This window comes from Echiichthys vipera (assembly GCF_963691815.1).
Source record: "Echiichthys vipera genome assembly, chromosome: 23".
NCBI lineage: Eukaryota > Metazoa > Chordata > Actinopteri > Perciformes > Trachinidae > Echiichthys > Echiichthys vipera.
The window spans coordinates 1,016,031-1,039,692 of NC_139848.1; the positions used below are offsets into that span (position 1 = coordinate 1,016,031).

The 23,662-nt window shown below is 42.9% G+C and overlaps 1 protein-coding gene across 7 annotated transcripts in view; it reads left to right on the top strand.

The window, feature by feature from the left end:
• Window positions 1-23,662, top strand: part of LOC310964576 (CLIP-associating protein 1-A-like) — a 32,864-nt gene that overhangs the window by 2,854 nt on the left and 6,348 nt on the right. For 2 of the 7 annotated variants that reach the window (XM_083937754.1, XM_083937757.1), the window contains exons 7-28: window positions 580-677; window positions 980-1,050; window positions 9,161-9,307; window positions 9,575-9,651; window positions 9,750-9,842; window positions 10,867-11,012; window positions 11,177-11,312; window positions 11,404-11,474; window positions 11,859-11,918; window positions 12,226-12,303; window positions 12,385-12,552; window positions 13,490-13,524; window positions 13,602-13,814; window positions 15,260-15,355; window positions 15,443-15,631; window positions 17,936-18,033; window positions 18,202-18,225; window positions 18,423-18,670; window positions 18,754-18,817; window positions 19,811-19,974; window positions 20,758-20,980; window positions 21,146-21,241. In XM_083937754.1, the coding sequence (XP_083793880.1) occupies window positions 580-677; window positions 980-1,050; window positions 9,161-9,307; window positions 9,575-9,651; window positions 9,750-9,842; window positions 10,867-11,012; window positions 11,177-11,312; window positions 11,404-11,474; window positions 11,859-11,918; window positions 12,226-12,303; window positions 12,385-12,552; window positions 13,490-13,524; window positions 13,602-13,814; window positions 15,260-15,355; window positions 15,443-15,631; window positions 17,936-18,033; window positions 18,202-18,225; window positions 18,423-18,670; window positions 18,754-18,817; window positions 19,811-19,974; window positions 20,758-20,980; window positions 21,146-21,241 (2,595 nt within the window). The remainder of the gene's footprint in view (window positions 1-579; window positions 678-979; window positions 1,051-9,160; window positions 9,308-9,574; window positions 9,652-9,749; window positions 9,843-10,866; window positions 11,013-11,176; window positions 11,313-11,403; window positions 11,475-11,858; window positions 11,919-12,225; window positions 12,304-12,384; window positions 12,553-13,489; window positions 13,525-13,601; window positions 13,815-15,259; window positions 15,356-15,442; window positions 15,632-17,935; window positions 18,034-18,201; window positions 18,226-18,422; window positions 18,671-18,753; window positions 18,818-19,810; window positions 19,975-20,757; window positions 20,981-21,145; window positions 21,242-23,662) is intronic. The other 5 variants (XM_083937756.1, XM_083937759.1, XM_083937758.1 and 2 more) reach the window with 3 other exon arrangements.

Here is a 23,662-nt window from a genome sequence, read left to right on the forward strand (position 1 = left end):
ACACACACACACATACACACACACACACACACACACACACACACAGAGACACATACACACACACACACACACACACACACACACATTATTATTATTATAGATGTAATTATGAACATAAAAGCGCAGCGTCTGTGATTCTGTGGAGGCTTAAACGCCCCCGTGTGTCTCTTTCACGCTGGGCGGTGACACACAGGTTTAGGGCCTGTTGTGAGCACAGTTGTCACTTTATTTATAGAGCTTTAAACGTCACCTTCACTTCCTGAACCCCGAACCAAAGCACTTAACGCTCCGTCAACGCAAAAACCACCAGTGCAGGAACCTTTGCATCCTCCGTTTGTCCGTCAGAGGAGGAGAAGAAGAGGAAACCTGCACGTTCCTGCGCTCCAGCGTCCAAACTAACCCTTTATTTTGTTTTTATTTTGCACCTCAGACGGAAAAAAACACATTTAAACCAAAAAGGATCAGAAAACAAACGTTATTATGGAATAACAGCAGCATATAAACAAGTAAAGCATGAAAATAAAGATGTTAAAGGTCAATTTGACGTGGTGTTTGTGTGTGTGTGTGTGTGTGTTTCAGGTGCGTGACGGCGCCATGAACTGCCTGGTGGAGATTTACCGCCACGTGGGCGAGCGCGTGAGGATGGACCTGGGGAAGAAGGGTCTGCCTCAGTCCCGGTGGGTCCCCTGCTCGCTGTATTCTGGATTTAACGCTTTATTTAGACTATTTTTACGCCCGTTTTTAAGTTTACAGGGGCGAAGTGAAGCCCGGGCGCTCTCAACCAGACTCCATTTAAAGAAACAGGGAAACACGGACTTCCTGCTCCACGTCCGCCTCCGTCGGGTCGTGTGTTTGTGTGTTTGTGTGTTTGTGTCACTTTGGTGGCAGCGCTGTGGCTCGGGCTCGTTCCTCGGCTCCTGGAGTCTGAAACGAGGCGCTCGAGTGTTTCCTGTAACTCTGCGTTCTTCCTCCTCTGCAGCCTGAACGTCATCTTCAGCCGCTTCGACGAGGTGCAGCGGGCGGGGAACATGGTCCTGTCGCCGGTGTCAGGTGAGAGCGCGTCTCATGCTCCTGCTGGGGCCGCCGTCGTCATGGCAGCATGCTTTTGTTGTGGTGTGTGTGTTGTGTGTGTGTGTGTGTGTGTGTTGAGAGCCGCCTGCAGACACAAACATGTGACACTGTCGGCACAAACGGCTGTTTTATACGAAGACGGGGAATAAAAATAAAATACAATAAAATAAAATAAAATACTGTTGATCAATGAAAAGCAAGATTATTCAGAAATAAAATAAATAAAAACACATTAAATAATGAAAAATAATAAAAAATAAATAAATGTAAATATTTGGAGTAATAAAATAAATAAAAACACATTAAATAATGAAAAATAGTAAAAAAATAAATAAATGTAAATATTTGGAGTAATAAAATAAAATAAATAAAAACACATTAAATAATGAAAAATAATAAAAAATAAATAAATGTAAATATTTGGAGTAATAAAATAAATAAAAACACATTAAATAATGAAAAATAATAAAAAATAAATAAATGTAAATATTTGGAGTAATAAAATAAAATTAAATAAATTACTGTCAAGAGAGATTCAAACAAGAGATTTATTCAGAAATAAAATAAATACAAGTAAAATAATAAAAATAATGAAAAATAAAAGCAAATAAATACATTTAAATATTCATAATAATAATAATAATTAAATAGGAAACTAACTAAATAAAAAACTAGAATTAATATAAATGTAAATAAAACTATAATATCATTTAACTAATTAATTATTTTTATTTTTTATGTTTTTATTAATTTAAATTAAAAATATAATTAAAGAAATAAATAGAAACACTTAAAAAATAAAGCAAATAAATAAATATAAATATTAAAGAAAATTAAATAAATATAAAAAGATGAACTTATGAATGTAAATAATATAAATTAATTAATTCCCTTTGGAGAACATTTATATATTAATTCAAATGAAAAATATAATAAAATAAATAAATAGATACACTTAAAAAATAAAGCAAATAAATAAATATAAATATTAAAGAAAATTAAATAAATATAAAAAGATGAACTTATGAATGTAAATAATATAAATTAATTAATTCCCTTTGGAGAACATTTATATATTAATTCAAATGAAAAATAAAACAAATATTTATTTGACTTTATTTGCTTTAAATTACAACTTTTTTTTATCTTCAAATAGTTTTTTTTTTCTATAAATTAAAAAAATATTACGAGTCTTTTTTTCATCTTTAAACAGTTTAAACTCATTTTTAAATTAAATTTTTTGTGATCTGACGCCTAAATGTTGTTTTCCTTTCATTTACTTATTATTTATTACATCAATAGAAACTTTTCCACCTTAAATTAAAGCAGGAAAAAAATCCTGTTTCATTCTGAAACTGAGAGAGAGACAAACAGGAAGGAGAAGACTCTTATTTTGAAGGAGTGGTGTCACAAGAGCAGTGGGGGAGGCAGGGGCCCAGTGCGCCGGCCGCTCCACCGGGGAACGCGTCGCCTCAGAGCGGAGCCGGGTCCCTGCAGGTAAATTATGATATTCATATATTTATATTATATATAATATAATAATAATAATAATAATATATATTTACACAATTTAATTTTTTTTCTGCAGAAATTTATTTCGTTTATTTGTTTTTATGTGAATTATAAAAACGCTGAAGCTCAATTTAAACGTAAATAAATAAGGTTTATTAATATATATTTATTTATGTTGCTGTTGATAAATACACTTTAAAATACATTAGAAAAGAAAGAAAATAAATATTAATATTTAAGAAAACTAATACTAATAGAGGAACTAATATAAATGTTAATAAATAAGGTTTATTAATATATATTTATTTATTATGTTGTTGTTGATAAATACACTTTAAAATACATTAGAATTTGTTATGTTTGCTACATTTCTGTATTCATTAAAATAATTAAATAATAAAATAAAAATGTATAAATACACTTAAAAATAAAAAATAAAGCAAAGCATAAATAAATATTAATATTGAATAAAATTAAAAAGGAAACAAATTAAATAGATAAAAATAGAAGAATTAATTTAAATGTAAATAAATAAAGTTTATTAATATATCTTTATTTGTTATGTTGTTGTTGATAAAAACACTTTAAAATACATAAAAAAAGAAAGCAAGTTAATATTAATATTAAAGGAAATTAAATAGGAAACTAAATATATAAATACAAATAGAATTAATATAAATGTAAATAAATAAAGAATATAAATATGAATTAATCATTAATTAATCATATTTGGGGGTACATTTATTTATTTATTTATTCAAATTATGATAAAATAAAAAATATTCTTTAAAACAAAATAAGAAAGAAAATAAATAAATATTAATATTAAATCAAATTAAATATATAAATACAAATAAAATAATTAAAACAAATGTAAATAAATAAAGAATATAAATATGAATTAATGCATTTCTTTTGATGCACATTTATTTATTTATTCAAATGTAAAATAAATATTTAAAACAAATTTAAAGAAAGAAAATAAATACATACAAATATTACAGAAAATTAAATAGAAAATCAAATAAATAATCGAATTAAAAGAAATGTAAATAAATAAAGAATATAAATATGAATTAATGCATTTTTGGGAACATTTATTTTTTTTATTTATTTAAATAAAAATAAAATAAAAACATTAAAATAGTAAAAGAAATAAAAAGAAAGAAAATAAATAAATACAAATATTAAAGAAAATTAAATAGAAAATCAAATAAATAGTTAAATTTAAACAAATGTAAATAAATAAAGACGGTAATTAAAATAATTCAATATCAACTCCTGACGCTGACGTTTGTTCTAAGTTACATTTTGGTTCATATTTTACGGCGTTTTAATGAATTAATTCATGAATTAAGACTGAAACAGCATAAATAAAATAATAAATAAAAGGAGGCGGCTGAGAAAACGACGCCTGGAGCCGTGAAACTGATCAAAGTCGGTGCAGCTGCTGCAGAAAATGTGATCAAATATAAATATAAATAAGTTTCTCCTGCAGCAACAGAAGCTTTTTATTTAAGACACAAACACAACAGCGATTCATTCCAGTCCTTTCCTGCACCGGCGGCGCTTCAGGATATTTAAACACTTCCTCCGCTCTCATGCGTCCGTTTGTGCAACTTTACAGCTGCAAAGAGCTTTTCTCTGTCCTCAAGCACCAGAAATCTCCTCAGACACGTTCAAATAAACAATTTACTGCGTTTAAGAGGCTAAAAACATGCATCTTCTTTAAGTTTAGGTACAAATCAGCCTGAGAATGACATTAAATGACAGAAAAATGTCACTTTAAAGCTGCATGCACGTTATTTTCAGCACTTAATTTACAAAGAGAACGAACTTTACAGCTGCAAACAGCTTTTCTCTCTCCTCAAACACCAGAAAGCTTCTTAAGGGCGCCCTCCCACTGTGCCTCCGTCCCGTGCCCCGTGCTTTAGGGTCCTTGTCCCCCCCTCCAGGCCCGTTTGTACTCACACTACCTGGGCCTCGGAGAATGCTTCTTGCTGCCTATACGTCATCACGCCGTAACACGTCACACGCATTGATGACGTCATGGCGATGCGTGGCTTTGTTTCCAGATCTTTCCGTAGACCTCAGAGTTTTTGTGCGTCTTGTCGACTGTTTTTGAATCTTTTCATCGACCAAATCTGCAGTAAACACTCCACCTCCGCATCACACCAACGTGAACCTTTCACCGCCATTGTTTGAAATGTCCGCGCATGACCCCTCCTTCTTTTTTCTACGTCCCAACAGGCGCACAGGAAGTGACCTCAGAACCGCCGTAGGCCTCGTGCTCGTACACGTGCGCAGGCTCGTGCTCGTACACGTGCAAACGTGCTTTACTAAAGCCCACCTCTCCCAAACGGGCCGTGGACGGCAAGCGTGCCGCTCCTAGACGCGGTACGGTTGCACTCACACTGGTTAAAGGAACCAGACTTTAGCCGTGACACGTGCTGGGGCACGGGACGGAGGCACAGTGGGAGGGCGCCCTTAGACATGTTTAAATAATCAATTTTCTGTCATAAAGGACGAAGAAAAACAGCGTTTCAGAAGCAAAAAACATGCATCTTCTTTTCAAACTGTTGCCGTTTTATGCGTTTAAGTACAAATTGACCTGAAAATGAGATTAAATTACAGAAAAATGTTATTTTCTCACTTTAAAGTTGCATGCACGTTAATATTCACCACTTCATTTACAAAGAACATGAACTTTACAGCTGCAAAGAGCTTTTCTTTCTCCTCGACAACACCAGAAATCTTCTCATAAACATTTAAATAAACAATTTACTCCATTTAAGAAGCTAAGAACATGCATCTTCTACAAGATCCACCTGATAATGACATTAAATTACACAAAATTATGTTATTTTCTCACTTTAAAGTTGCACGCACGTTAATATTCACCCCTTAACATACAAAGAACATGAACTTTGACCTGCAGAGAGCTTTTATTTTGCCAGAAACTTCTTAAATAAACGATTTTCTGCCATAAAGGACGAAGAAAAGCAGCGTTAGAGAAGCTAAAAACATGAATTATTGGACATTTTACTTTAATAAAAGTTACTTAAACAGTTCATCTTCTTTTTAAAACTGTTGCAGTTTATTTCTCTCTCTGCTCGAGGAACAAATCCAGGTTAAAAAAATATTAAACTACATAAAAATGATGTTTTTTCCTCCTAAATAAGAAACGTTAGACGTTAAATCCTTAGTTCGCTCTGTGGCAGTGAGCTGAAAGTCTCTGAGCCCTTTAGGACGTCTTCTTTTATTCATGGCGTGCATGGCGCTGCCTCCGGAGGTCCCGCTGACAGACGGGGCCGGGGACTCGATGCCAGCAGTGCTTGGGTTGCACGGTCGGAAACCTCCTGAATAATGAAGCGTGTGCACGGACAGAAGGACGGGGCGCCGCGTCCCCAGGGACTCTCTCTCTCTCAGGTGTTTGCAGAGAGCTGCTTTCACGCCGTCTCCACGTTTCCATCATGGAGATGAAACTGGTGAACACACACACACACACACAGGAAACGGAAAGATGGCAGACAGGAAATGGCTTCTTCCAAACAGGAAGTCAGACGGACGCACCCGAAAACACAAGAGCGTCTGAATCAGAGCAGCTGGGAGGTGATTTTATGACAAAATCATCTAAAAAATAATGAAAATAATCTAAAATGATCACAAATAATCTTAAAAATAATGAAAATAACTGTTTTTGAGTCTAAACAGGAGAAAAAAACGCTGATTCAGCTTTTATCGGCCCCTAATTTCCAGGAACTCTGGACTCGTTCCCTTTGTGGCGTCTGTGGTCGTGGCGTTTATTGGTTATTGGTCGTGGCGTTTGTGGGTGTGTGGTGGTGGCGTTTGTGGGTTTGTGGGTTTGTGGTCGTGGCGTTTGTGGGTGTGTAGTGGTGGCGTTTGTGGGTTTGTGGTGGTTGCGTTTGTGGGTTTGTGGTGGTGGCGTTTGTGGGTTTGTGGGTTTGTGGGTTTGTGGTCGTGGCGTTTGTCGGTGTGTGGTGGTGGCGTTTGTGGGTTTGTGGGTTTGTGGTCGTGGCATTTGTGGGTTTGTGGTCGTGGCGTTTGTCGGTGTGTGGTGGTGGCGTTTGTAGGTTTGTGGTCGTGGCGTTTGTAGGTTTGTGGTGGTGGCGTTTGTGCGTTTGTGGTGGCGGCGTTTGTGGGTTTGTGGTGGTGGCGTTTGTGGGTTTGTAGTGGTGGCGTTTGTGGGTGTGTGGTGGTGGCGTTTGTGTGTTTGTGGTCGTAGCGTTTGTGGGTTTGTGGTGGTGGCGTTTGTGGGTGTGTGGTGGTGGCGTTTGTGGGTTTGTGGTGGTGGCGTTTGTGGGTTTGTGGTGGTGGCGTTTGTGGGTGTGTGGTGGTGGCGTTTGTGGGTGTGTGGTGGTGGCGTTTGTGGGTGTGTGGTGGTGGCGTTTGTGGGTGTGTGGTGGTGGCGTTTGTGGGTGTGTGGTCGTGGCGTTTCTGGGTTTGTGGTGGTGGCGTTTGTGGGTTTGTGGTGGTGGCGTTTGTGGGTGTGTGGTCGTGGCGTTTGTGGGTTTGTGGTGGTGGCGTTTGTGGGTGTGTGGTCGTGGCGTTTGTGGGTTTGTGGTGGTGGCGTTTGTGGGTTTGTGGTGGTGGCGTTTGTGGGTGTGTGGTGGTGGCGTTTGTGGGTTTGTGGTGGTGGCGTCTGTGGGTGTGTGGTCGTGGCGTTTGTGGGTGTGTGGTGGTGGCGTTTGTGGGTTTGTGGTGGTGGTGTTTGTGGGTTTGTGGTGATGGCGTTTGTGGGTTTGTGGTGGTGGCGTTTGTGGGTTTGTGGTCGTGGCACATGTGGGTTTGTGGTCGTGGCGTTTGAGGGTGTGTGGTCGTGGTGTTTGTGGGTTTGTGGTGGTGGCGTTTGTGGGTTTGTGGTGATGGCGTTTGTGGGTTTGTGGTCGTGGCACATGTGGGTGTGTGGTCGTGGCGTTTGTGGGTGTGTGGTGGTGGCGTTTGTGGGTTTGTGGTCGTGGCGTTTGTGGGTGTGTGGTCGTGGCGTTTGTGGGTGTGTGGTCGTGGCATTTGTGGGTTTGTGGTCGTGGTGTTTGTGGGTTTGTGGTGGTGGCGTCTGTGGGTGTGTGGTCGTGGCGTTTGTGGGTGTGTGGTGGTGGCGTTTGTGGGTTTGTGGTCGTGGTGTTTGAGGGTGTGTGGTCGTGGCGTTTGTGGGTTTGTGGTCGTGGCGTTTGTGGGTTTGTGGTGGTGGTGTTTGTGGGTTTGTGGTGGTGGTGTTTGAGGGTGTGTGGTCGTGGCGTCTGTGGGTGTGTGGTCGTGGCGTTTGTGCGTTTGTGGTGGTGGCGTTTGTGGGTTTGTGGTGGTGGTGTTTGTGGGTTTGTGGTGGTGGCGTTTGTGCGTTTGTGGTGGTGGCGTTTGTGGGTTTGTGGTGGTGGCGTTTGTGGGTGTGTGGTGGTGGCGTTTGTGGGTGTGTGGTCGTGGCGTTTGTGGGTGTGTGGTGGTGGCGTTTGTGGGTGTGTGGTGGTGGCATTTGTGGGTTTGTGGTGGTGGCGTTTGTGGGTTTGTGGTGGTGGCATTTGTGGGTTTGTGGTGGTGGCATTTGTGGGTTTGTGGTGGTGGCGTTTGTGGGTTTGTGGTGGTGGCGTTTGTGGGTGTGTGGTCGTGGCGTTTGTGGGTTTGTGGTGGTGGCGTTTGTGGGTTTATGGTGGTGGCGTTTGTAGGTTTGTGGTGGTGGTGTCTGTGGGTGTGTGGTGGTGGCGTTTGTGGGTGTGTGGTGGTGTTTGTGGGTTTGTAGTGGTGGCGTTTGTGGGTTTGTGGTGGTGGCGTTTGTGGGTTTGTGGTGGTGGCGTTTGTGGGTGTGTGGTGGTGTTTGTGGGTTTGTGGTGGTGGCGTTTGTGGGTGTGTGGTGGCGTTTGTGGGTTTGTGGTGGTGTTTGTGGGTTTGTGGTGGTGGCGTTTGTGGGTGTGTGGTGGTGTTTGTGGGTTTGTGGTGGTGGCGTTTGTGGGTGTGTGGTGGTGGCGTTTGTGGGTGTGTGGTGGTGTTTGTGGGTTTGTGGTGGTGGCGTTTGTGGGTTTGTGGTGGTGGCGTTTGTGGGTTTGTGGTGGTGGCGTTTGTGGGTGTGTGGTGGTGTTTGTGGGTTTGTGGTGGTGGCGTTTGTGGGTGTGTGGTGGTGGCGTTTGTGGGTTTGTGGTGGTGTTTGTGGGTTTGTGGTGGTGGCGTTTGTGGGTGTGTGGTGGTGGCGTTTGTGGGTGTGTGGTGGTGTTTGTGGGTGTGTGGTGGTGGCATTTGTGGGTTTGTGGTCGTGGTGTTTGTGGGTTTGTGGTGGTGGCGTCTGTGGGTGTGTGGTCGTGGCGTTTGTGGGTGTGTGGTGGTGGCGTTTGTGGGTTTGTGGTCGTGGTGTTTGAGGGTGTGTGGTCGTGGCGTTTGTGGGTTTGTGGTCGTGGCGTTTGTGGGTGTGTGGTCTTGGCATTTGTGCGTTTGTGGTCGTGGCGTTTGTGCGTTTGTGCGTTTGTGTCCCTGAGCTCGGCCGTCGCTCGCTGTTCATGTCGCTGTCGTAGGAACGTAGAAACGCGTCCTGTTGAGACTGAACACTCGTGCGTCTCTCTTCCTGCTGCAGATAAAAACTTTGAGGACGATGACTCGGGGGACGGCGTCCGCTCCTCGTCCTCGTCCAAAGGAGCCTCGCTGTCGGGGAAGAAGACGTTGAGCATGGGCTCCTTCAGACGCCCCGCCCCCTCCTCCGCCGCCGCTGCCAAGGCTGCAGGTCAGAGTCCACACGTGCACCTGTGATAGACGGGACTGATGCATCATGGGAAGTCCTGCACCTTTACGTTGATGGAAAACACAGCAAATAGAAAATAATAAAATTAGAGTAAATGATGTTTAAAAGTATTTATAACCTTATTATTCCTGTGTTTATTTTTTTATTTATTTATTTAATTTAATTAATTATATTTAATATTTTAATTTTTAAAAATATATAAAATATAGTTGTTTTAACGTTGTTTTAACGTTGTTTTGTGGCGTGCAGGGAGGGAGGCGTCGGCTGCTGGAGCCGTGGACGAGCAGGACTTCATCCAGGCCTTTGAGGACGTCCCCGCGCTGCAGGTGCTTATTCTTTATTCTTTATGTTTATTCTTTATGTTTATTCGTCTTCATAACGGCGTTCGTGTTCATCCTCTCACCCGTCCGCTCTGCTGCTCCAGATCTACTCCAACCGGGAGGTGGAGGACGCCATGACCAAGGTCCGGGACGTGCTGTCGGACGATAAGAGGGACTGGGAGCTGCGCGTGGCCGCCGTAAGACGCCTCCGTCGCCTCATCAATACTTTTGCAAATTAGTTAAAAAATATCAAATTAAAAATGCATGCAAAAATATTGAGTTTCTGTTGCTAAATAATGACTTTGTATCCCCAAATATTGGCAAATAATCCCAAATATTGACAAATAATCTCAAAATATTGGCAAATAATCCCAAATATTGACAAATAATCCCAAAATAATGACAAATAATCCCAAATATTGACAAATAATCTCAAAATATTGGCAAATAATCCCAAAATAATGAGAAATAATCCCAAAATAATGACAAATAATCCCAAATATTAACAAATGATCCCAAAGTAATGAGAAATAATCCCAAATATTGACAAATAATCTCAAAATAATGAGAAATAATCCCAAAGTAATGAGAAATAATCCCAAATATTGGCAAATAATCTCAAAATAATGAGAAATAATCCCCAAATATTGACAAATAATCCCAAATATTGACAAATAATCTCAAAATAATGAGAAATAATCCCAAAATAATGAGAAATAATCCCAAAATAATGACAAATAATCCCAAATATTGACAAATAATCCCAAAATAATGACAAATAATCCCAAATATTGACAAATAATCCCAAAATAATGACAAATAATCCCAAATATTGACAAATAATCTCAAAATAATGAGAAATAATCCCAAAGTAATGAGAAATAATCCCAAATATTGACAAATAATCTCAAAATAATGAGAAATAATCCCAAATATTGATAAATAATCCCCAAAATAATGACAAATAATCCCAAAATAATGAGAAATAATCCCAAATATTGACGAATAATCCCAAAATAATGAGAAATAATCCCAAATATTGACGAATAATCCCCAAATAATGAGAAATAATCCCAAATATTGACAAATAATCCCCAAATAATGAGAAATAATCCCAAATATTGACAAATAATCCCAAAATAATGACAAATAATCCCAAAATAATGGAAAATAATCCCAAATATTGACGAATAATCCAGAAACAATGTCTCTCTCCTCCAGCTGAAGAAGGTGCGCTCGCTGCTCCTGGCCGGCGCGGCGGAGTTCGACGGGTTCCTGCAGCAGCTGCGACTCACGGAGGCGGCGCTCAAGCTGTCGGCGAAGGACCTGCGCTCCCAGGTGGTGAGGGAGGCCTGCCTCACTCTGGGGTAAGAGCGTCCGCCGCACATCTCTCACCCGTTTGATGCTTTTTCAGGTGAAACGTCGATTAAACGAGAAACAAACGAGCAGATAAATTGATGCACTGAGGGAGAATCTCTCAAGATTCAGTAGGAAATGTTTTATTTTCGTCTGATTGGCTCCTCGTCCCCAGCCACCTGTCGTCGGTGCTCGGCGCTCAGTTCGATCACGCCGCGGAGGCCGTCATGCCCATCCTCCTCAACCTGGTGCCCAACAGCGCCAAGGTCATGGCCAGCTCGGGCACGGCCGCCATCCGCCTCATCCTCACAGTACGTGGCAGCGTCACACACACACACACACACACACGTGCGTGATGCCGGTGCTTTAAAGAGGCGCTGACGGCAGTTTGTTGTTTTGCAGCACACACACTTTCCTCGCCTCGTCCCCGTCATCACCGGCGGCTGCAGCTCCAAGTCCGTGGCTGTCCGCAGGTGAGGCTGCCTGACTGCATCATCTTTATACACTTTTTATACTTACTTACTTACTTATTTTATTTTATTTTCATTTTGTTTATATATTTTAATTTAGTTACCCTTTTTATTTTATTTCATTTACCTTTTAAATTTATTTTTTTTACTGTATTTGTATTACACATTATTTTTTTGTTTTATTACATTTATTTTTTCTATTTAATTAATATGTATTTAAGTAATTTTAAAGAGTTTCTCTATTTATTTCAATTGAATTACCTTATTTATCAGTGTTTTTTATTCAGGCATTTTAATTTATTCACATATTTCTACTTTAATTGTATGTGTAAATGTTATTATTATTATTTTTAACATATTTACATATTTCATTGTTGTGTGTTTGAGGCGCTGCTTCGAGTTCCTGGAGCTGCTGCTGCATCAGTGGCAGACGAGCTCGCTGGAGAGGTGAGGAGCCACACGGCCGTGCTGTTGTTACTGCGGCGACACGTCACAACAATGACTTGATTAATAATCTAAAAACAATGACAAAGAATCTTTTAAAATCTTTATAAATAAAATAAATTAATTATAAGATTAATAAATAGTCCAAATATAAAGACAAATTACCTTAAATTAACTACAAATAATCTAAAACAATAGAAAATAACCTCAAAATAATGAAAATAAGCCTCACATCAATGATGATTTGAATGAATTGACTGTTGAATTGTTCTCTGTGGTTGAGTCTTCCCTGGTTCTCCTCCTCCTGCAGACATGGAGCCGTTCTGACGGAGACCATCAGGAAAGGCGTGCACGACGCGGACGCCGAGGCTCGCTCCGTGGCCAGGAAGTAGGAGAACCTCGATCTGTGAGCGCAGGAAGTGGCGTCCACGACACGCACGGCACTGACACTTCCTCTGGGTCGTTGCAGGTGCTACTGGAGTTTCCACGGCCACTTCAGGCGGGAGGCGGAGCTTCTGTTCCAGGCGCTGGAGTCGTCTTATCAGAAAGCTCTGCAGGCGCACGCCAGGGGCGGGGACGGCGTGATGTCGCTGCCCGTGTCCGACCGCTCGTCCTCGTCCTCCCAGGAGAGCCTCAAGTGAGACGCCCCTCCCTCCTCCCCCTCCCACCCACTCACACCTTTGTCCGTTAGAAACATTTCACTCCGAGACTCAGGGAATTTTCCCGCTGTGAGTTTTCGTCGCAGTCGAGTCGTTCGAGGCTTCACGCTTTTGCAGAGAAGCGCAGAATTTTGTGTTTTTTACAGAATCGGCTTCGTTCAAACGGGTGATTTAAATTAAAGTTTTTAAACGAGGCATAATTAAAGCGGTTCTGATGAGAGGTCACGGTTTCTGGAAGATAACTGGTGAAATTTTGGTGATTTTTCTTTTAAAAAAACAATGAAAGCAAAAATAAATCTGTGTAAAATATAATTTAAGTTTTGTTTTGTCGTAGCAAAATAAATAATAAATAAAACATGAAGAAAGAAAGATTTTCAGAGGTTAAAGGAGCAGCAATCGTGTCAGACGTGCAATATTAAATTAAATCAAATTGAATTAAATTAAATCAAATGAAATTAAATTAAGTTAAATTAAAAAAAGTTAAATGAAATTATATTAAATTGAATTAAATTAAGTTAAATTAAATTAAATTAAGCTAAATTAAATTAAATTCAAATTTCAAACGTATTACTGAAAGTGCAGAGTAGATAAATTAATAATGTATAATATTTATAATGTAATTATTCATTATAATATAATTGTTCTATTTTTATTTTTTAATTTTATGCATATTTTTCTCAAGAGGTATTTAATTTAAATGATACAGTTTTTATTCTTTATTATAAACATATTTTTTTATGTTAAATCATTTTAATTGAATTATTATTCTCAGCATTTCAAATATTTTATTATATTTTTATTCACAGTTGTAATAATTTTTGTGTTTATTGGTGTAAATCACATCAAAGTCACATCTTTTTATTATATTAATAATTATTTATTGTTGATATAATAATTATCTGTTTGTCTCTGCAGTCGTCCTGCGTCTGTGAAACCCACGTTTGGCAGAAGTGAGTTCTTTCACCTCCGTTTACTCACAAACCTCCAGATTTTCTGCAGAAACTAAATGTTTGTTTGTTTCCTTCAGCCAAAGCCGCCCATGCCCACGCCCACGCTCGCCCGCCCGCCGCAGCCTCCTCTCCCGGCTCCCTGCAGCGCTCTCGCAGCGACGTGGACGTCAACGCGGCCGCCACAGCCACCGCCGCCGCCCGCAGCAGGATGCACGCCGTGCCCTCTGCCACGCAGGCGGCGCCCTTCAGCTCGGCCTCGGCGCTGCCCCCCGGGTCCTACGCCTCTCTGGGTACCAAATGCTCTTAATTCATCTTCTCACTTTGGTAAACTCAAAGGTTACCGTATTCTCCGCACTTTAAGGCGCCCCTAAAAACCTCCACATGTCTCAGAGCTCCTTATAACCCGGTGCTCCTTATATATGGACCAATATTGAGCCACAACAGGTCTCCAACTACGGTGAGCAGCCGCCGACTCTATTTTCCCCGTAGAAGAAGTAACGCGCGGTGCATGTTGAGATATACGACTGTGTGAAGCGTGCCGTTTCATTTCCATGTGTGTGTTTGTGTAAAGAGCCCAAAATGGCTCCTGTTAAGAGACACGCTTACGACGCAGAGTTTACACTCAAGGCCATTAGTCACGCAGGAGAACACGGGAATAGAGCAGCAGCCAGAGAGTTTAACATGAACCAATCAATGGTGCCGAAGTGGAGGAAGCAACAAGACGACCTCCCCTGACTGTTGTGTTGACGTTCCCTTTAGCGCAGCTCCATCTAATGGATGCAGAACGTAACCCCAGCCTCCACTGTAGCGTCTGTTCTATGCGCCTTATAGTGCGGAAAACACGGTACTTTAGATAAATTTTATTACTTATTTTATCAAATATTGCTTTTTTTTTTTTCATTTTATGTCATTTTGTCATTATTTAATTTCATATTTAATATTTTTTATTCTGTTTTATTTATGTATTTATATATTTTCTACATTATTTATATTTTAATTAAATATTGTTTTATCTTAGTTTTATAAATTGTTTTGTTGTATTTAAGTATTTATATATTTTATTTTGTTTTATTTATGTATTTATATATTTTCTACATTATTTATATATTAATTTAAAATTGATTCATCTTCATTTAATTAAAAAAATTGTATTTTGTTATTTTAAATTATTTTAAGTCATATAATTTAATATTTTTTATTTAGTTTTATTCATGTATTTATTTTTTCTACATTATTTATATTTTAATTTAATATTGTTTGAGCTTCATTTATTTAATTTTGTTGTTATTTATGTATTTATATATTTAATTTTATTTATATATTAATTAAATATTGTTTATCTTAATTTTCTTAATTTTTTTGTTTTATTTAATTTTGTTGTATTTATGTATTTTATTTTATTTATGTATTAATTTAATATTGTTTTAGCTTCATATTATAATCTTTTTTGTTGTATTTATATATTTTATTTTATTTATATATTAATTAAATATTGTTTTATCTTCATTTTATTATTTGTTTTTGTTTTATTTAATTTTGTTGTATTTATGTATTTTATTTTATTTATATATTAATTAAATATTGTTTATCTTTATTTTATTAATTGTTTTTGTTGTATTTATATATTTTCTTTTATTTCTGTATTAATTAAATATTGTTTTCTCTTCAGGTGCAGGAGCCTGAGCATCATCAGTGTTTTTAAAGCGTTTCTGCGTCCGTTGTTCTGCGTCCGCAGGTCGAGTCCGAACCCGGAGGACGAGTTCAGGAAGCGGCGTGACGGTGACGGACAGTCGGGGGCGGAGCCGCGGGAAAGTCGTCTCTCAGTCTCAACGTGAGCGCCGTCGACGCCACGATCCTCAAACCGACTTCACCGCACCGGAGACGTTTCTTCACTAAAAACCCGTCCTGTGTGTTTCAGCCGGCAGCAGGTCGGGTTCTCCCGGGCGCCTGCTGAGCTCCGCCTACCGCAGGGTCCCCAGGACGACCGCCACTGCCGCCGCCGCCGCCAGCAGCTCAGCCTCCGCCGGCCTGAGCGACAGGAGCCGGCCCCGAGGTCACCGCAGCCAGGGCTGCAGCCGGGAGACCAGCCCCTCCAGATCAGGCACGGGTAACCGACTCCATCACCGGGGGCTGTTTATTATAAATGAGTTACCTGGCAACATAACGGCGTTCATATTCAGCAAAAAGTTGTATTTTAAAACCATTTATTTACATAAAAAGCATCGAACCGCTGAAGTTCAGATGATTCATGTTGACCGAGCAGGAACCCTGCAGCCTGATTGGTCGATCACGGTGCAGAAGCTCCGTAAAATCGACCTGCGCGGAACTTTTTCTCTCCGCGTAATCTTTCCGTTCTGTGTGAAAGTCCCTGTACACAGGAATAATGCGCGTACACACCGCGGAGATAGTTCCTTCTCCTCACACTCTGCTCCTGCACGACTAACTTTCCTTAGAGCTTCTGCTTCTGCTTCTGCTGTGTGTGTGTGTGTGTGTGTGTGTGTGTGTGTGTGTGTGTGTGTGTGTGTGTGTGTGTGTGTGTGTGTGTGTGTGTGTGTGTGTGTGTGTGTGTGTGTGTGTGTGTGTGTGTGTGTGTGTGTGTGTGTGTGTGTGTGTGTGTGTGTGTGTGTGTGTGTGTAAACTAAACTCTCCCCCTGCACTTCTGTCTGTCTGTCTGTCTGTCTGTCTGTGTGTCTATGTGTGTGTGTGTGTGTGTGTGTGTGTCTGTCTGTCTCTCTGCCGCGCTCCTCCAGCCCGGAGCCGGATCCCGCGGCCGAGCATGAGTCAAGGCTGCAGCCGCGAAACAAGCCGCGAGAGCAGCCGCGACCCCAGCCCCGCGCGGGCGTTCTCCCCCCTGGGTGAGTATGACGGGACTCAAACACCCGTCCTCCCCCCTCCCTCCCTCCCCCCCTCCTCTCAGCGTAAACGTGCGTCCTCAGTGTCTCAGTGAACCGTGGTCGTGTCCTCTCTGACTTCCCCTCTGCAGCCACGCGGCGTCACTCCCGCTCCACCAGCGCCCTGTCGTCGTCTGCAGAGTGCTACTCAGGTGACCCCCCCATCCACCCCCCCCCCCCCCCCCCGCTGTGACCTCAGAGCGGGTCGGCGCCGACCTTTATCATCCCGTGTGTTTTGTGTTTCTGTTGAGTGTTTGAAAGTTTTGTTGCAGCTTTTTCTTCCTTTCCTTTGCGTTTGAATTTTAATTTGAGGCTGAGAAAATGGACAAATTCGTCTTTATGCTCATTTTTAGTTTCTTTGTGGTCATTTTAGGGCGCCCTCCCACTGTGCCTCCGTGCCGTGCCCCAGCACGTGTCATGGCTAAAGTCTGGTTCCTTTGACCAGTGTGAGTGCAACCGTACCACGTCTAGGAGCGGCACGCTTGCCGTCCACGGCCCGTTTGGGAGAGGTGGGCTTTAGTAAAGCACGTTTGCACGTGTACGAGCACGAGCGTGCGCACGTTGGGAGCACGAGGCCTACGGCGGCTCTGAGGTCATTTCCTGTGCGCCTGTTGGGACGTAGAAAAAAGAAGGAGGGACCATGCGCGGACATTTCAAACAATGGCGGTGAAAGGTTCACGTTGGTGTGATGCGGAGGTGGAGTGTTTACTGCAGATTTGGTCGATGAAAAGATTCAAAAACAGTCGACAAGACGCACAAAAACTCTGAGGTCTACGGAAAGATTTGGAAACAAAGCCACGCATCGCCATGACGTCATCAATGCGTGTGACGTGTTACGGCGTGATGACGTATAGGCAGCAAGAAGCATTCTCCGAGGCCCAGGTAGTGTGAGTACAAACGGGCCTGGAGGGGGGGACAAGGACCCTAAAGCACGGGGCACGGAGGAACAGTGGGAGGGCGCTCTGAGTGTCTTAATGGTCATTTTTAGTCTGTTTATGGTCATTTTTAGTCTGTTTGTGGTCATTTTTAGTCTGTTTGTGGTCATTTTCAGTCTATTTATGGTCATTTTTAGTCTGTTTGTGGTCATTTTCAGTCTATTTATGGTCATTTTCAGTCTGTTTGTGGTCATTTTTAGTCTGTTTATGGTCATTTTTAGTCTGTTTATGGTCATTTTAGTCTGTTCATGGTCATTTTTAGTCTGTTTGTGGTCATTTTTAGTCTGTTTGTGTTCATTTTTACTCTGTTTGTGGTCATTTTTAGTCTGTTTATGGTCATTTTTAGTCTGTTTGTGGTCATTTTTAGTCTGTTCGTGGTCATTTTTAGTCTGTTTGTGGTCATTTTTAGTCTGTTTGTGTTCATTTTTAGTCTGTTTGTGGTCATTTTTAGTCTGTTTGTGGTCATTTTTAGTCTGTTTGTGGTCATTTTTAGTCTCTTTGTGGTCATTTTAGTCTGTTTGGGGCTGTTATATTTTTATAATAACCCCCGTCAGTCGTCCTGACCTGCTGTGTTCGCTCCTGCAGACCGTCTGTCCCATCAGGCTCGGATCTCCGCCTCCGTCAACGCCATGAAAGTCCTCAACACGGGCACCGACGTTGAGGCCGCGGTGGCCGACGCCCTGGTGAGAACGCTTTCATTACGTCTCTCTCTACTGCTTTTAAACCACATAAGAGTGTCGTGGTCGAACCCCGGCAGGCGTGAGATCTCATATGAAATGTAAATGTCCGAGGCGGTGGCGTCCGTCAGTAACACGTCTGTCCTCTGTCCTCCTCCACGTGACCACCTCCAGCTGTTAGGAGACTCCAGGAGTAAGGTACAGCAGCGTCCCGCCTGCATGCAGAGCCTTAAACCGACTCCCACCCGCTAATAACTAAACTCTAAACCCTTCTAACTGAGGCGAGAGGTGACGTTAGATGATGTCATCAGCATGCGCCAGTAGCTGCATGTTAGAGAGACGGGGAGAGACGCGCTGCTGTGTGAAAACCGCCCTCCTCTCTCCCTTCTGCTCAGCGGAGGCCGGTGAGGCGCCGCTTCGAGTCGCCGGGGATGTACTCGGACGACGACGCCAACAGCGACGCCTCCAGCGCCTGCTCCGAGCGCTCGTACAGCTCGCGAAACGGGGGCGTGGCGCCGCACTACCTGCGTCAGACGGAGGATGTGGCCGAGGTGCTGAACCACTGCGCCAGCGCCAACTGGTCGGAGAGGAAGGAGGGGCTGCTGGGGCTGCAGAACCTGCTCAAGAGCCAGAGGACGCTCAGGTGGGTGGAGCTTCACGTCCTCGCCACGGGACGAGAAGCGTTAGAACGTCGCCTTTAACCATGAACCTGATGTTTGTTTTCAGTCGTGTGGAGCTGAAGAGACTCTGTGAGATCTTCACCAGGATGTTTGCAGACCCTCACAGCAAGGTGACACACACACACACACAGACACACACACACACACACACACACACACACACACACACACACACACACACACACACACACACACACACTCTCTCCTGAACCTAGTCTCCTGAACCTTGTCCCCTGACCCTGGTCCACAGACCCTGGTCCACAGACCCTTGTCCCCTGACCCTGGTCCACAGACCCTGGTCTCCTGACCCCCGTCCCCTGACCCTGGTCCACAGACCCTAGTCCACAGACCCTGATCCCCTGACCCTTGTCCCCTGACCCTAGTCTCCTGACCCTGGTCCCCTGGTCTCCTGACCCTGGTCCTCTGACCCTGGTCCTCTGACCCTGGTCCTCTTACCCTGCTCTCCTGACCCTAGTCCCCTGACCCTTGTCCCCTGACCCTAGTCCCCTGACCCTAGTCTCCTGACCCTGGTCCCCTAGTCCCCTGACCCTTGTCCCCTGACCCTGGTCCCCTGACCCTGGTCCCCTGACCCTAGTCTCCTGACCCTGGTCCCCTGACCCTAGTCCCCTGACCCTGGTCCCCTGACCCTGGTCCACAGACCCTGGTCCACTGACCCTGGTCTCCTGACCCTGGTCCACAGACCCTGGTCCACAGACCCTGGTCTCCTGACCCTGGTCTCCTGACCCTGGTCCACAGACCCTGGTCCACAGACCCTGGTCTCCTGACCCTGGTCAACAGACCCTCGTCCACAGACCCTGGTCTCCTGACCCTGGTCCACAGACCCTGGTCCACAGACCCTGGTCCCCTGACCCTGATCCCCTGACCCTGGTCCACAGACCCTGGTCCCCTGACCCTGGTCCCCTGACCCGGTTGTGTGAACTAACCCAGTGTGTTTTTGTGTTGCATGCCTCGTCGCTGCTGTGGACTGTAACTCACCCCAGAGAGTAAGTGTGGACTCACTTCCTGTCTCATCCCAGGCTCATGCAGCAGCAGCTCTGAGTGTTCACAGCCTCCTCTTCCTCCCTCCTCCTCTTCCTCCGCAGGTCTTCAGCATGTTCCTGGAGACCCTGGTGGACTTCGTCACGCTGCACAGGGACGACCTGCAGGACTGGCTCTTCGTCCTGCTGACTCAGCTGCTGAAGAAGATGGGCGCCGACCTGCTGGGCTCCGTCCAGGCCAAGGTGCAGAAGGCCCTGGACGTCACCAGGTGAGCGCGTGGTGTGGTTGTTTTGTGTCTTTGTGGTTGTTTTGTGTCTTTGTGGTTGTTTTGTGTCTTTGTGGTTGTTTTGTGTCTCTTTGTAGTTGTTTTGTGTCTCTTTGTAGTTGTTTTGTGTCTCTTTGTGGTTGTTTTGTGTCTCTTTGTAGTTGTTTTGTGTCTCTTTGTAGTTGTTTTGTGTCTCTTTGTGGTTGTTTTGTTTCCCTTTGTGGTTGTTTTGTGTCTCTTTGTAGTTGTTTTGTGTCTCTTTGTGGTCGTTTTATGTCTCTTTGTGGTCGTTTTGTGTCTCTTTGTGGTTGTTTTGTGTGTCTTTGTGGTCGTTTTGTGTCTCTTTGTGTTCGTTTTGTGTCTCTTTGTGGTCGTTTTGTGTCTCTTTGTGGTTGTTTTGTGTCTCTTTGTTGTTGTTTTGTGTCTCTTTGTGGTTGTTTTGCGTCTCTGTGGTTGTTTTGTGTCTCATTGTAGTTGTTTTGTGTCTCTTTGTGGTTGTTTTGTGTCTCTTTGTGGTCGTTGAGTTTGTCTTTTACCAACAGAAAAAAAGTCCTCCACAGAAGTCGTCCCTTTCATTTCTGGAGCTTTTTCAAACGTGTATGACTGACGTCTGCCGTGTGTGTGTGCGTGTGTGTGTGCGTGTGTCTGTGTGTGTGTGTGTGTGTGTGTGTCTGCCGTGTGTGTGTGCGTTTGTGTGTGTCTGTGTGTGCGTGTGTGTGTGTGTGTGTGTGTGTGTGTGTGTGTGTCTGTGTGTGTCTGTGTGTGTCTGTGTGTGTGTGTCTGCAGAGAGTCCTTCCCGTACGAGCAGCAGTTCAACATCCTGATGCGTTTCATCGTGGATCAGACGCAGACGCCCAACCTGAAGGTGAAGGTTGCCATCCTGCGCTACATCGAGGCGCTCGCCCGCCAGATGGACCCGTCCGACTTCGTCAACTCCAGCGAGACGCGCCTCGCCGTCTCTCGCATCATCACCTGGACAACCGAGCCCAAGAGCTCAGACGTCCGCAAGGTAGGACGCCGCGTGTGTGTGTGTGCACCTTCAGCGCCGCCTCGAGCGTTTCTCATTTACTTTCAGTTGTTTTTTTAATTTGTTTTCACGTTCTTGATTTGTTTTGTTTCCAAACGCCCTCATTCTCGCCCCGTCCCCGTCCCCGCCGCGCCCCGCCCCCCCTAGACCCTTCATAACTGGGCAGGGGAGGATTCCTCAGGCCGAGCCGCCACCGTGGCCTCTCTGCCTGGAGAGGGAAACCTGGAGGAGAGGTGCAAGCAGGTAGAATCTCCCTCAGCCCGCAGCAGCATGAGCAGAGAGCTGATAACCTCCGATAACCTCCGATAACCTCTGATAACCTCCGATAACCTCTGATAACCTCCGATAACCTCCGATAACCTCCGATAACCTCCGATAACCTCCGATAACCTCCGATAACCTCCGATAACCTCCGATAACCTCTGATAACCTCCGATAACCTCCGATAACCTCCGATAACCTCCGATAACCTCCGATAACCTCTGATAACCTCTGATAACCTTTGATAACCTCTGATAACCTCCGATAACCTCCGATAACCTCCGATAACCTCTGATAGCCTCCGATAACCTCTGATAACCTCCGATAACCTCTGATAACCTCCGATAACCTCCGATAACCTCCGATAACCTTTGATAACCTCTGATAACCTCCGATAACCTTGAATAACCTTGAATAATATCCGTTAACCGCCGATAACCTCCGATAACCTCCGATAACCTCTGATAACCTCCGATAACCTCTGATAACCTCCGATAACCTCTGATAACCTCCGATAACCTCTGATAACCTCCGATAACCTCCGATAACCTCCGATAACCTCCGATAACCTCTGATAACCTCCGATAACCTCCGATAACCTTTGATAACCTCTGATAACCTCCGATAACCTCTGATAACCTCCGATAACCTCCGATAACCTCCGATAACCTCTGATAACCTCCGATAACCTCTGATAACCTTTGATAACCTTGAATAATATCCGTTAACCGCCGATAACCTCCGATAACCTCAGATAACCTCGTCTAACACGCAGCGGGAGGTCTCGCTCACGCCTCCACACTCTTAAATCAACTCAGCTCACATCAGGGACACGCACACAGGGGTTTGAACAAAACGACCACAAAGAGACACAAAACAAACACAAAGAGACACAAAACAACTACAAAGAGACACAAAACAACCACAAAGAGACACAAAACAACCACAAAGAGACACAAAACAACCACAAAGAGACACAAAACAACTACAAAGAGACACAAAACAACCACAAAGAGACACTAAACAACTACAAAGAGACAAAACAACTACAAAGAGACACAAAACAACCACAAAGAGACACAAAACCACTACAAAGAGACTCAAAACAACTACAAAGAGACACAAAACAACCACAAAGAGACACTAAACAACTACAAAGAGACAAAACAACTACAAAGAGACACAAAACAACCACAAAGAGACACAAAACAACTACAAAGAGACTCAAAACAACTACAAAGAGACACAAAACAACCACAAAGAGACACAAAACAACTACAAAGAGACACAAAACAACTACAAAGAGACACAAAACAACTACAAAGAGACTCAAAACAACCACAAAGAGACACAAAACAACTACAAAGAGACACAAAACAACTACAAAGAGACACAAAACAACTACAAAGAGACACAAAACAACTACAAATAGACACAAAACGACCACAAAGAGACACAAAACAACTACAAAGAGACACAAAACAACCACAAAGAGACACAAAACAACCACAAAGAGACACAAAACAACCACAAAGAGACACAAAACAACCACAAAGAGACACTAAACAACTACAAATAGACACAAAACAACCACAAAGAGACACAAAACAGCTACAAAGACACACAGAACAACTACAAAGAGACACAAACAACCACAAAGAGACACAAAACAACCACAAAGAGACACAAAACAACTACAAAGAGACACAAAACAACCACAAAGAGACACAAAACAACTACAAAGAGACACAAAACAACCACAAAGACACAAAACAACTACAAAGAGACACAAAACAACTACAAAGAGACACAAAACAACCACAAAGAGACACAAAAAAACCACAAAGAGACACAAAACGACCACAAAGAGACACAAAACAACCACAAAGAGACACAAAACAACCACAAAGAGACACAAAACGACCACAAAGAGACACAAAACAACCACAAAGAGACACAAAACAACTACAAAGAGACACAAAACGACCACAAAGAGACACAAAACAACCACAAAGAGACTCAAAACAACTACAAATAGACACAAAACAACCACAAAGAGACACAAAACAGCTACAAAGAGACACAAAACAACCACAAAGACACACAAAGGAACACGCACACAGGGTTTGAATGTTTGTGCACGAGGAGCTGGACTCTCTAACGTCTGTTCCAGAAACTTCTGCTCTCCCTTTGACACGTTGTGTTGTTTTCTGCACGTTCACGGCAACAAAAGTGCTTCTTTTTATTCTTACACGTCGTTCACGAGTCGAACGAGTCGAACGAGTCGTCGTTTAATCACATCTGCTTCTGTTTGTAGTTTTTATTTGAAACAGAAATAAAAACATGAGCGTACGTCCTTTTGTTCCCGTAGAATAAGTGATTAAATGTGTCGATATTTAAAGA